This window comes from Bidens hawaiensis, unplaced genomic scaffold, assembly GCF_021521415.1.
Source record: "Bidens hawaiensis isolate Kalapana, Puna unplaced genomic scaffold, B.hawaiensis_p1.1 tig00004357_1, whole genome shotgun sequence".
In the NCBI taxonomy this organism is placed as follows: Eukaryota; Viridiplantae; Streptophyta; class Magnoliopsida; order Asterales; family Asteraceae; genus Bidens; species Bidens hawaiensis.
The window spans coordinates 650,538-663,462 of record NW_027491262.1 but is presented as its reverse complement, the minus strand read 5'-3'; the positions used below and the strand labels follow the sequence as shown (position 1 = coordinate 663,462).

Here is a 12,925-nt window from a genome sequence, read left to right as displayed (position 1 = left end):
ACATTCAACCCCACCGGAAGTCCACTGCCGGAAACTACTTCAGCTCGTCAGCGAACGCACCAGGTTTGCCGAAAATGTTCGTGAACTCCATCGTCGTCGTCGCTTCGTACTGAACCATCATAAGCATAATCCGTCGCTGCTCGTTCTTCTCCACCGTTGTCGGATACTGTGGCGGAACCCTAGCCGCTATAGTCATCGCCATCGTCATCGTCATCGCCACCAATTGAACCAGCAGCAACGGCGACGACAATCTGGTGGTTCAATTGTCGGATACTGTCAGTTGAACCACCATGGTCGTTCTTCTCCACCATTGTCGGATACTGTGTCGGATACCAGGTTTGTCGCCGCCGCTGCTACTGGTTCAATTGGTGGCGATGACAATGACGATGACGATGATGATGGCGGCTAGGGTTGTAACACCCCGGCTTAAGCGGAAACGCCCGAGTGTGACGTACAGATTGCTCAAACACACGTGGCACTATTAAGTGACCATAATAACATTAATTCATTTAATAAGCCAAGTAACACAAGTTCGAAAGTAACAATACAAGTTCAAACCAAAACATAATCATAACAATAGTTCTTTTATTGAAATACCCTAAGTAATCTAAGTGTCTTCAATACTTCAACCTCTAATCACGGTACCTGTAACATATGTATAAAATATGGTCAGCTATAAATTCAGCTGGTGAGTTTCCACAGTTTAAATACGTACATAAAAACCATACAATTCATAGACATGTGATAAACGAGCAAGTAAGTCCTTTCCAGTTGGTACAACCAACGTACTTGGATAATCGCGCAAGTAAGGTCCTTTCCAATTGGTAACAACCAACGTACTTGGATAATGAGACCCTTTTCCACTCGATACAAACGGACCAGAGTGCAAAGGGGGGCGTATGATCATACTTAATGAGGCTTCCCAATCGTGCAAGTAATATTCGTGCAAGTAATACAAGTAACACACAAGTCCATATACGAATTGTAGTTTTGTAATAGAAGAAACAATGCTTGAATTTTTATAAGGATACATATGCTACCCCAAAACATTAAAAGGGGTGGTGAAAAACTCACCTTAGTAGTTGTGATGAAAAAGGAATAAGAATAACTTGAAGGCGTCAAAGGAAACCGAAGCGGTCAATCCGTACGAACTATAAATAAGAATAAACACGACTTTTAACGGCTATTCTAACGGGATTCTAAAGTTGATTAATTGCACGAGTAATTTTTAGAATTTAGTTATTATTTTATAATTTTATTACGAATCTTATGGCTCTTACATTATTATATTATTATTTATGTTTTAACGACGACTTGGTTATTAGTACAATTTAAGCACTTTAATGGCGAGAAAACAAAGTTTATATGTTCGAAAAGCTTGAACTATTGTTTACAAATCGAAAATATAATTGTTGCTTTAACAAAACAATTTTTAGAGAATTAAAGTTTACTTTGCGATTATTACACGATTTTTAATAACGACTTATGAAAACAAGAAACTTGATTTTTATATGTAAAATAGTGAGATATATTTTATAGTTAATTTACATAATTTTTATTTAATTTAAAAAGGTTTTTATAAATTTATTATGATTATTAATTGACTAAAATGATTTATTAATTAATAATAAACTGGAAAAATGTTTAAATATAAAAAATATGCGATTGACCCGGGTTTCGAACCCGGGTGTTGGTGGTATAAGTTCTGGGTATTATCCAACTGCTCTGGTGACAATATTCATTTATAGTATGGTATTTAATACTTAAATATACCATTAGCTTTGAAATGGATTTTAATAATAATAATAATAACAATACAGGGCCCACCACAAAAAGAAAAAAAACGCTTGACCCGGGTTTCGAACCAGTTGGACTGGGAAGCAATTCAATGAAGTTATGGAAACAGTTTACTTTAAACAGATGTTCAACTTCATCTTCTTCATATTCAAGAACATAAACCCTAATTTATCAATTGGGTTTCTGTTCCATGTTCGTTATAATTAGACTAGGGGTTTTGTTTATTGGTGTAACGACATTAACAAGCATATATTAATTACCTTATAAGGTTTTGTTTTGACCGAAACCCAGTTGCCGGAAAAGTAACAAGAAAGCTCCCAATTACAGACAAATCGGTGTATTAGAGGGGGATTGAGAGCAATGAGCGAGTTGTTTATAAGTTTAGGCGTCTATTTATACTAGGTGGAGGAGCGTCTTCACATTAATTCGTTGATTTGATTTTCCGGATTTTCCAGCGACCATTACGGGTCTATTTACGGCGAATAAACGCAATTAACTTGTTGGTTAATGTTTTATATTGACGAAGAAACGCGTTTACATATTTATTTGGTTAAAACAACGAAGTTTGGTGGTGTTTGGGTTACCTCCGGCGCCGATTCCGGTGGCCGGAAAAACGTGAGGTGGGGGGGGGGGGGACGGGATAGGGTTGGGTTTATTTAATAATATAATTTAAATATTATTTACACTTTGGACCCTGCAGTTTCATAAACATTTTAAATGATGTTTAATATCTTTTAAGCTATAATAAGTTTTTAGAGTTTACACTTTTTGCCCAAACTTTATATTATAAGGTCTTCGGTTTTGGATTATTTACGCGTTTTACTCACGCGGCTCGATTAACGTCAAGGTTCGGGAATTTATAAACATAACAACGAACAACGAATAAAGAACATTAAATGTCGGGAATCACTTTATTAAAATATATTTAATACATCGAAACGACCCAACGGGTCGGGTTTACAATACGAACACGAATCGAAAATTGACGAATGTCACAAGGGTTCCCGCCACAGTATCTGACAACGGTGGAGAAGAACGAGCAGCGACGGATTAGGCTTATGATGGTTCAGTACGAAGCGACGACGACGATGGAGTTCACGGACATTTCCGGCAAGCCTGGTGCGTTCGCTGACGAGTTGAAGTAGTTTCTGACAGTGGACTTCTGGTGGGGGTGAATGTCGTTGGCATTTAAAAGGGGGAAGGCATTTAAAAGAAAAGAAAAAATTAAGAAAATTACAAAATTACCAAAGTACCCTTGACTTAACAGATAAAATAAACGGAGTTAAAAAAAAGTACTAAAAATGCAAGTTTTTTGAAACTTGGGTAGTCATTTGCATAAAATAAAGTATATGTATTAAAGTTGCATAGTTGGTCAAACCACAAATACCAAAATGGCACTTAACTTTAAATATTATAGATTATTTCAATAATCATTTTAAACAACTAGGTTAAATTTAATTAAACATAACAAACCAAATTAATCAACTAAATAAATAAAGTTAGCCTGAAGATTTAGTAACAACAAATAACTTTCAATGTAAATAGAAGAAAATTACTAAAAAAACTTACATATACAAGAATGCACGTTAGTTTCATTTGGGAATTGTTGGGTAGTGGCCTTTAAAACTTTTGAGAATTCAGACTCAATAGGAATGGGACCTCTTGCTATTTTAAGTAGGGAACTTTTTTTTTTCTAGAACGACTAAACTTTTGTAGTATATATGGTTTAAACTCATGACCTCCTATTTTACACCTTAACACTTTACTATCTCCTTCGAAATGGGAATTAAAGTTTGATCTTGAAAAACTGAAAAATCTACTAATACGAACCGAAAATAGAGGGATTCGATCCTGGGCTACATCACCTATTTGTAGTTTTGTGGTTTGTATAATTTTTTTATATACACATATAAAACAAGTAAAATTTTTATATATACACACATTTGCTAAGTATTTAGAAAAATGGGTTCATTCTTTAAGGGATGAGCACGACGACGATATTTGTTGAATCCTCGTCGCCTTGATCATCCCTCAAAGAATGACTGAGGGAAAGGGTTAAGAAACATATGGAAGAAGATGTTATTTGTTGTTATCTTCTAGTCGGCAATTTAAACCATGTTAGAGAGGGTTAGAGTAAACATAATGAAATTACTAACTTACTATCATGCGTCATAAATAGATTGACAGAAAATCCTCGTTTGAAGGATTATCAGATCGAGTCATGAGCAACGGCTAGACGGCTAGAAGTTAATTCTTACGCTTCACATCCGTCTTTGTATATTACATTACATGAACACAAAAATGTTAACTATAACAACTATATAACTTATTGTTTTTTAAATAGCCTTTTCGTAATATATATTTGAATTCAAAATCTAAGTCAATCATGTATGACTCAACAATATATGTTTGTTTGTTGATAAATGTTTAATAAATTTCCACCTATATTGTAACTCTTTGTAACACTTGACATGGGTAATAATGGTAGGGTACGTACAAGTGGTAATCTATCATTCATCAAGAAGGTGCTTGGAAAACGACAAAGTACTAGGTTGAGCTTTTGTTTCAATTGACTCAACCCTTCAATGAAAAGTTGAGCTGAATTGTGTACTAGTTTTATATCAATCCAATTGTACCTTTTATAACTTCTATTCTCTATTTTGTTATATGCATGTATGTACGTATGTATGTATGTATGTATCTATATGTATGTACGTACGTACATATTGACGTTTTGAAAACTGTACTAATTATTAGATCGACCACACTACTGGTTTACTGGTCGGACCACACACAAATACTGGATTACATAAAAGTTTTTAAAAAATATTTAAATATTGTTGCATGTATAATATAAACTTTTTTTTGAACGACGCGGATTTACTCCTATCACAAAACCTAAATACTACATGATTTGAATTCTTGGACTTTAGGTTAGAGGATTACACAAGCACTTCCAATGGTATATCTAATATTGATCAAGTATTTGATGGTATATCTAATATTGATCGAAGTTTGTGTTTACAAAATAGAATCGATCTATGTTTATTTACCGGTTAAAGAGTATATGCCATCCACATATCATGTATATCTAGGGGTCTTTATCAGTTTGGTTTTTGGTTTATTCAGTTTGAGGATCTTTTCAGGTCAAACCGAAATCAGGTTTTGCTCGGTTTTGATCAAATATAACCTTTTTTATTATTATTTTCATTGTTTTTCTATTTGTGTTTTCTTTATCATGCATTTGCATAGGCTAAATAAAATATCGTTAATACTGAAATTGGATAGGGTAAATAACAAAACTTAAATAACTACTATTTTGTTATTAATTTTGAATCAAATGCGGGTTAATTTGTGGATTCAAACCAAACCGAACATGTAATTCCGTTCAGTTTTAAACAGTTTAAACTCTGATTCGGTTTTCTGTGAGTATCCAATATATTATAGCCTTGTAAGGCCTATATATGCCTTCATATTCTAGATGAATACACTTGTCCATTTCAAACATACTAAAATGGTGAAATTCATCCTTCGTATCTTCAAATCCTGCCAAACAAAACACTCTTCTCCACCGCGCCAACGACACAATGAACTCACCGGCGAATCACCATGCAAAGTGCATGCTTCACCATTAATACCAACACCTCACCGTTCTTCCTTCAACCCCTTTCGGTTCCCCTCATTGCCGGTTCCCCCGTTCTACGACAAGAAAACCCGCCACACTAAACCAAAGGCTTATAGCCATCGGTTTAGCACCACTTACAACATGGACGACGAAGGAGAACATGATCAACCTCATAGAAGCCTTTCAGACGTGGGATTACACAACCAGTGGCGGACCCAGAAAATGTTTTCATGGGGGTCAGAAATTTTAATATAAATTTTGTGGGTCGGTTAACTATCGCTAGATATTAATATTTTGGTCTGGTTCGGGTTAGATTGGGCTTACTTAGTTAATGTTTCATATAAATTATATTAGTGTTTAAAATTTATAAATTTCTAATATGCTTTTTCTTAGGGGTCATTTTCAAAAGTTAATGTTTCTAATATGCTTTTTCTTAGGGGTTATTTTCAAAAGTTAATGTGGTGATCGTAAAATTTTATGAAGAGCGATCGGGATTTTAAAAAGTAATGTATATAACATTATTTTTTTTTCACTTTAGGTCCGCTAGTGGACACAACAACGGAGGAGACGGTGAGGTGTCGCCAGAATGGGGATCACCAGCAAGACTGTCAGTGTTTAAGAAGCTTATGTCGTGTGAAGTAGAGGGGAAGGTGAAAGAAAGCTTTGCGGTGGTAAAGAAGTCAGAGAAGCCATACGAGGATTTCAAGACATCGATGATGGAGATGATTGTCGAGAATCAAATGTACGAGGAGAGCGATTTGAAGCAACTTTTGGAGTGTTTCTTGTCGTTGAACTCGTGGTATCACCATGGTGTGATCATGCAAGCTTTCTCGGAGATTTGGAACACTGTGTTTGTTGATCGTTGAATCTTCGTTGTTTGAATGTAATAATAATCAATGTTAATTGTGTTTGTAATTATACGATTATTCGATCCTTTGGTAATTTAAAACTATTGTGATTTGTGATATAATTATATAAACTGAGTTGGTGCTGCAAGACTGTCATTGGTCTATGTGATGGCACCAACTTGTATCATGTCATCCAGTTTTTTTTGCTTTAATTTTGGATTTTTTTTGTTTGGTTCTGGTATCATAGCGAACGTTACCAAAACCGACCCCAAATTCGCGCTAACGCGCCGCGACAATGCTCGGGTTTTACATACCCAAAAAACGTCTTTTAAATATGTTTTTTTTCGTTATAAGTTACACGAATATTCTGGTGTTTGCTCACATAATTCTTGGGTTTAGTGTCGATACCGTAACGAAGCTCACCGGTACCAACCAAATTAGTGTTGCTTTGATCATAAGTGGTATTGTTTTTAATATGTTAACATTTTTTGTTATAAGCCATACGAGTGTCTTTTACTGTCTTATACGCTGACAGATTAAGTTTCTTTAATTCAGTGTCAATATTAACTCATACTAACTGAACGCACATTGATGCACCACCGCGACGGGTACAAATGTAGTTATAACTAATCATATAACATTTGGGCTCCTTTGTTTTGTCACGAGAAACTAGTGGATTTTTATTTAGTTGTCATAATTGTATCAACAATTATGGCATAATTATTTCAAAGACGCAAGTATCAAAAAACTGAAAAAGAATGTTGTCTTAAACTAGCTAAACCAAGCTTACGGTCCTGTCCAGTTACATTTAAGGGTGTTTATAAACTGTTGCAACCGATCAAAACGAAGCAAGTCGATCTCGATTCAAGATCTAAGTAAATATATGGTTCGATTTACTGTTGGTTGTGATAGTTCGATCTAAGTAAATATTTGGTTCTTACAAATCAAACTGTTAAACCGTCAAACTGACCGAATTAACCGATCGGCCTTTGAAAAAAAAATCATAGTTCACAATTCACCTGATTACAAGTGAAATTTGATTTTTATTAATGTTTTATATGATTTTAAGATAAAATCTGGCTTAACTATGTCTTTTGTGTTAGTAAAGTACATAAACTAAAAGTTTCATTCATTCAGAAATGTATACTAAAGAGGTTTTTTTTTTTTTTACTTAGCATATCCATAAAGTTTGGGTTACATCTAATGCTTGCAAAGTTGCAAACATTACAAATCTCAACAAAAACTGTGCAAATTATAGTCGTCATATATTCTCGAATCAACTGATCATTCATAATAGTATCGTACGTCAAACATTATTTTCATAATTTTGATCGACTCATACATGTAAGATAATTAGTTATTTAAAGATACAAACAAATTGTTCTAGAATACAAATATATTAATAAATATACAAATAAACCGAAATTTGAATTCGTTATTCGAAATCAATACGTTTATATATCATGTTATTCAAGTTTGATTCGAATAATGATCTTTCACCGAGAGAGGCCGTCCTACAGATGGGATTTAGGGAAGAAGTCCTATAGATGGGATGGGTTATACATAACATGTCTGGTCGAAAACCCAAACATCGAGTCTAGTCCGGATATATGCAATCAAGTGTCAAAAAGACAATTTTTAAAACACTTGGGTATGAAGTTCTTGTGTTCACGTCCTACATACAATAAGGATTAAAAAAAATTTATCGCTAAAACAATGTCAAAAGGTTTGTGATGGATATTAGTATATAAATAAAAATAGGTCAATAGTTTTACTGCATATTAAAAATTGTGTCAAATATTTTATATGAAAGACGTAGCAATGAATAAGAATACTTTTTTGACATTGACGTATAATTTGTTTTGTATGTGTGAAGGTTGGACACCAAGTCTTATGATGTCGATTGTCGAATATAACTTGTAATTACATTTTGACGGACAAAAAGGAGTTCAAACTTATTGTTTTGTTTTTATGTTTATAAAGATAAAATGCTAAATGAGACAAAAAGTACCAAATCGTTTGATAAGATTTGTTTCAGCGTACATGTAACATTAAAAAATGTAAATATATGAAAACTATATGTTTCTTTTATTAATTATATACACATTCATAAAATAATAATACCCACATGTATTAAAGGGTAAGATTTAAAATGAAATTGTGATATTATTGAAGAAGTAGAGTTCTCAAATACATGGAACATATATGCTGTTATATACATCTAACCAACATAACTACCATGTATATTTAGTGTAGATTGTATATCTGGTTTTATAACACTCCCCATCAGATATACATTACTGTTCATTATACACTATTAACAACATGCTTCAGGATGATGTTAATTAGGTACTTCAGGACCTATGAATAAACTGACACTGCTGGATCAGCTATGCTGTCTCGTTAAAAACCTTACTAAGAAAACCCAATGGGACAAAACTTAGTCAAGGAAAAGAGTATAGCGTGTATAGTGCTCCCCCTCAATTTAACTAACGTCTTTCAATCTTCGAAGTCCGATCATTTGTGATAACTTCTCGAAACTGCTTCTAGGTAAAGATTTTGTGAATAAGTCAGCTAGATTTTCACTTGACTTGATCTGACGAACTTCAATTTCCCCTTCTTTCTGCAAGTCATATGTTGAGAAGAACTTTGGTGAGATGTGCTTTGTTCTGTCACATTTGATGTAGCCTTCTTTAATTTGAGCTATGCAAGCAGTATTGTCTTTATAGATAACCGGCTCTTTCTTGATTTGTTCTAATCAGCATGCTTCTTGTATGTGATTAATCAATGACCTTAATCATACGCATTCTCGACCGGCATCATATACTATCAGTTCCGCGTGATTTGAAGATGTTGCTATAAGTGTTTGCTTAGTTGACTTCCATGAAATTGTGGTGCCACCATAAGTAAATACATAACCTGTTTGAGATCTTGCTTTATGTGGGTGTGATAGATATCCAGCATCAGCATACCCAACAAGCTGGGACTTGTCATTCTTTTGATAGAAAAGACCTAAGTCTTGTGTCCGGCGAAGATATCGGAATATATGTTTTATTCCAGTACAATGTCTGCGTGTTGGATTCGAGCTGTATCTTGCTAGTACATGTACCGTGAATGCAATATCAGGTCGCGTGTTATTTGCAAGATACATAAGGGCACCGAACACGCTTAAGTATGGTACTTCTGGACCAAGTACTTCTTCTCCCTCTTCCTGAGGGCGGTATGGATCTTTATGTGGATCCAGCGGTCGATGAACCATAGTTACGCTAAACAAATGACCTTTTTGTCATATTGAAACGAACTAACATCTTCTGGATGTAGTTTGACTGGTGGACGAATGTGCCATTGCACAGATGCTCGAACTACAGGCCGTGACATAATTTTGTCAAGCCAATATCTTCCATTTCAAATTCTTTCTTTAATAATTAGGCAGCTTTCTCTATCTCTTCAGGAGATCCTATTATGTTGATATCATCAACATAAACTGCTATTATGGTAAACCTTTGAGTATGATCTATTTATAAAGACACATGGACTGATTACATCAGCCCATAAAACATTGGGTTGGGTCATCAATGTATGTGTTTATAACACTCTCCCCCTCATACATTTATATTATACACTATCAACATTACACTACTGGATAATGTTGGCTCGGTTCTTCTGGACCGATATTAACTAATACTGCTGGATTAGTTATGTTGTCTCTTGTAAGTGTTGGATCATTGACCTTTATAAGTGAAAGCGTATTGGAAATATAGCCGAGCTCGCTGCTAGTCTGATGGATATCCTACATAAACATAACATGGGACTCTGTATTTTCTTTATGGAACAAATCCATGTCTCGAGTCTTATCATTTAATACGCTTAATGATGTTGTCTCGCTAAAAACCTTGCTAGGAAAACCCAGTGGGACAAAACCATAGCTAAGGGGAAAAAAATCGTGCATCGCGTATTTTACATAACAAACAACATGCTTCAAGATGATGTTAAATCGGTACCTCAGGACCTATAAGATAAACTGATTCTATTGTACCAGTTATGTTGCCTCGTTAAAAACCTTACTAAGAAAACCAAATAGGAAAAACATAGTGAAGGGAAAAAGAGTACAACATGTTAAACTAAAACTATGTTTCACTATATATTGAGAAAGCAATGCTAATATTGTGATATTTATAAGATACATTAGGGCATTGATCACGTTTAACCATGGTACTTCTGGATCAAGTACGCATTAGCCCTCTTTTAGGACCCATATGTATATATATAGTGATCAACCAATCACGAGTAGGCTTAGTGAATCGACTTTGCTTGTATAAAATATGCTAACGTCTTCTGGATGTAATTTGACTAACTAATAAATATGCAATTACACATATACTCGAATTGCTGGTCGAGGATTAATTTAGTTGCGTCAAGCTATTGCATATCAAAATTTTCTCTTAAATAGTTCGACAGAGTCTCACGATGATGTAGGACATCATCACTGTAAACTGCGATTATATGAACTTTTAAGAATGAAATTATGATAAATGCATATGACTCATTTACCAAACTCATACCCTTTATTAAGATGTCTAATAGTCGTTTGTACCACATACGACTAGTTTTATTGAGACCATATAAAAATCTTAGATTCATATCTCGGGGTATTGTTTTTAATGCTTCGGGCATTTTTATCCATGCATGGATATTCATGTATATGTGATGTTCAATTGCCACGTACAAATATACAGTGATAACATACGTAACTTTTATCTGAAGTCCTTCTGAAATTGCGAGGCTGATTAAAACATCTAATGGTTATGGCATCCACTACATGGGAATACGTTTCCTCATAATCAACAACTGGGATTTGGGAAAACAACCATTGTGTTACAAGTCGTGCCATTCATCGCAAATCTCATACTTTTCGTTTCTTTTATATATAAAGACACCCATTTATAACCTACTGGTTTGACGTCTATAGATATTCGAACTACAGGTTCGAAAACGTTTTGCTTGTCATGCAATTGTTGTTTAGCCTTAAGGGCATTTTGCCATTTTGGTAGTCATCTCTGTGTATATACTGTTACAGAGTTTTAGATTCGTAATCTTTCTCATCGATGACATATGTAGCTATAGCATATGCAAGTATTTCATTAGCGCTCGTTACATGTTGGTTTCATATTATATCTTTGTACATAATTTGTAGATATCTCATATCGATTTAGTACGGGTGTTTCTTCTGGAACTTTATAGATTATATTAGTCTCTTCTAGGACACTTACCTCTTCCAGGGTTTTATTATTTCTTTGTAGAAATATATTAGTCTCTTCTGGGACATTTACCCAAACATGGTATTATATTAATAACCTCTTATATGGTTTTACAAGTAACCTCTTCTAAGGTTACACCAACTGCATTACGTTGCTCATTTAATTTTCGTGGGTTTATCTTTGGAACCAATTTGTCTTCCACGTGATCTTTGTATTGTAATCTTATTTTGATTACTTTAATTCGAGCAAATGAATTTGATACTGGTGTATGTGACATTGTCACTCTATATGTGTTTTATGAATGCATCTAGTAACTATTTAGTTACTCTTTATAAATGTATGACATACTTGACTTCAGATTTATATTGATCTCTTCCGGGATCTAAACTTGATATTTGTGATGCATTTCATATATTACCAGGCTTTTCATTCTTTAGTTATCTCCCCCTTAGAATCCGTTCATTCATTCGAGATTCCATTGTGGTACATTATGGTGGCGGCAAGGTTGTAAAAGTCGTTAAGCGGTTCTCTCGGCCGTCTACTCGGGAGTTTTACAACATTTGGTGGCGGTACATATAAATCACCCAACCATATTTCTTTATGTGAAACATATTTGATTCTCTTCTGGAGATTAGTTATGATGGGAAGTATTTGATATCAGCAGTTGGATACTATTAGATTAGTGCAGCTATGCCCTAAAAATTACTACATTCGCTTCAGGAAATGAGCAGCACCGCTTGATAAGCTTGTATGATATTTAAATAGAAACTCTTTGAAGGGCAACCAACTTTTTGTGGTCAAAAGTATCTTTGATTTACTTATATTAGGAGATGTTAATGTACTTATGTAATGAGATGCCGATTACAACAAACTCGTGCTTGGAAAGCTTTCACATTTCTATGTTCAACATAACCAAGAAGGGATTTAAGAATTCATATGAAGTTGTAGAAATTATATTAAGCCATTTGTTTAATGTAACTGTTCAAAGTTTCCATTTCTAACAACCGCCGGCTTATTCGTTCAAAACCGTCGCTGGGATTATGCTTTCATACAATTATATTATTATTTTATGGGTTATATTCATATGCATATATATCCGTTAATTAATACAATATATTCATATGCATATAATCATTTAATAGCACGTTCATGAAGATTGGGTTAAACTTACCCCCACGTAAAAATGCCATCTTCAAAGTTTTTATTTATTTATTTTTTTATTTGATAACTCAAAATTCAATTTATAATCTTCTGTAACTTCCTAGTAACTGCTGGTCCCTCACCATCAGTTTTGTTGGCATTATAACAATAGGAAATGTCAAATTATTTTTGATTTGACGTATAACATTCATGATTGTTCATTCGTATGTTTTTAGTTGTTCAATTTGACATAAACA

General features: G+C 34.1%; 1 protein-coding gene and 1 pseudogene across 1 annotated transcript; one reads left to right on the top strand and one right to left on the bottom strand.

The window, feature by feature from the left end:
• Positions 1-5,311: 5,311 nt before the first annotated feature.
• Positions 5,312-6,308, top strand: LOC143626373 (transcription repressor OFP2-like). The gene is made up of 2 exons (XM_077096489.1): positions 5,312-5,658; positions 5,961-6,308. The coding sequence occupies exons 1-2, from the start codon at positions 5,312-5,314 to the stop codon at positions 6,286-6,288; spliced, it is 675 nt and encodes a 224-aa protein (XP_076952604.1). The 3' UTR covers positions 6,289-6,308.
• Positions 6,309-9,067: 2,759 nt separating this feature from the next.
• On the bottom strand, positions 9,068-9,529 carry LOC143626371 (secreted RxLR effector protein 161 pseudogene; annotated as a pseudogene).
• Positions 9,530-12,925: the final 3,396 nt, after the last annotated feature.

What these genes read in the sequence shown, in the direction of transcription:
- LOC143626373 (XM_077096489.1), top strand. Translation starts at nt 5,312, where the DNA reads ATGGTGAAATTCATCCTTCGTATCTTCAAATCCTGCCAAACAAAACAC. An exon ending in CAGAAAATGTTTTCATGGGG is followed by an intron (nt 5,659 to 5,960) that starts GTCAGAAATTTT and finishes TTTTCACTTTAG; the next exon opens with GTCCGCTAGTGGACACAACA.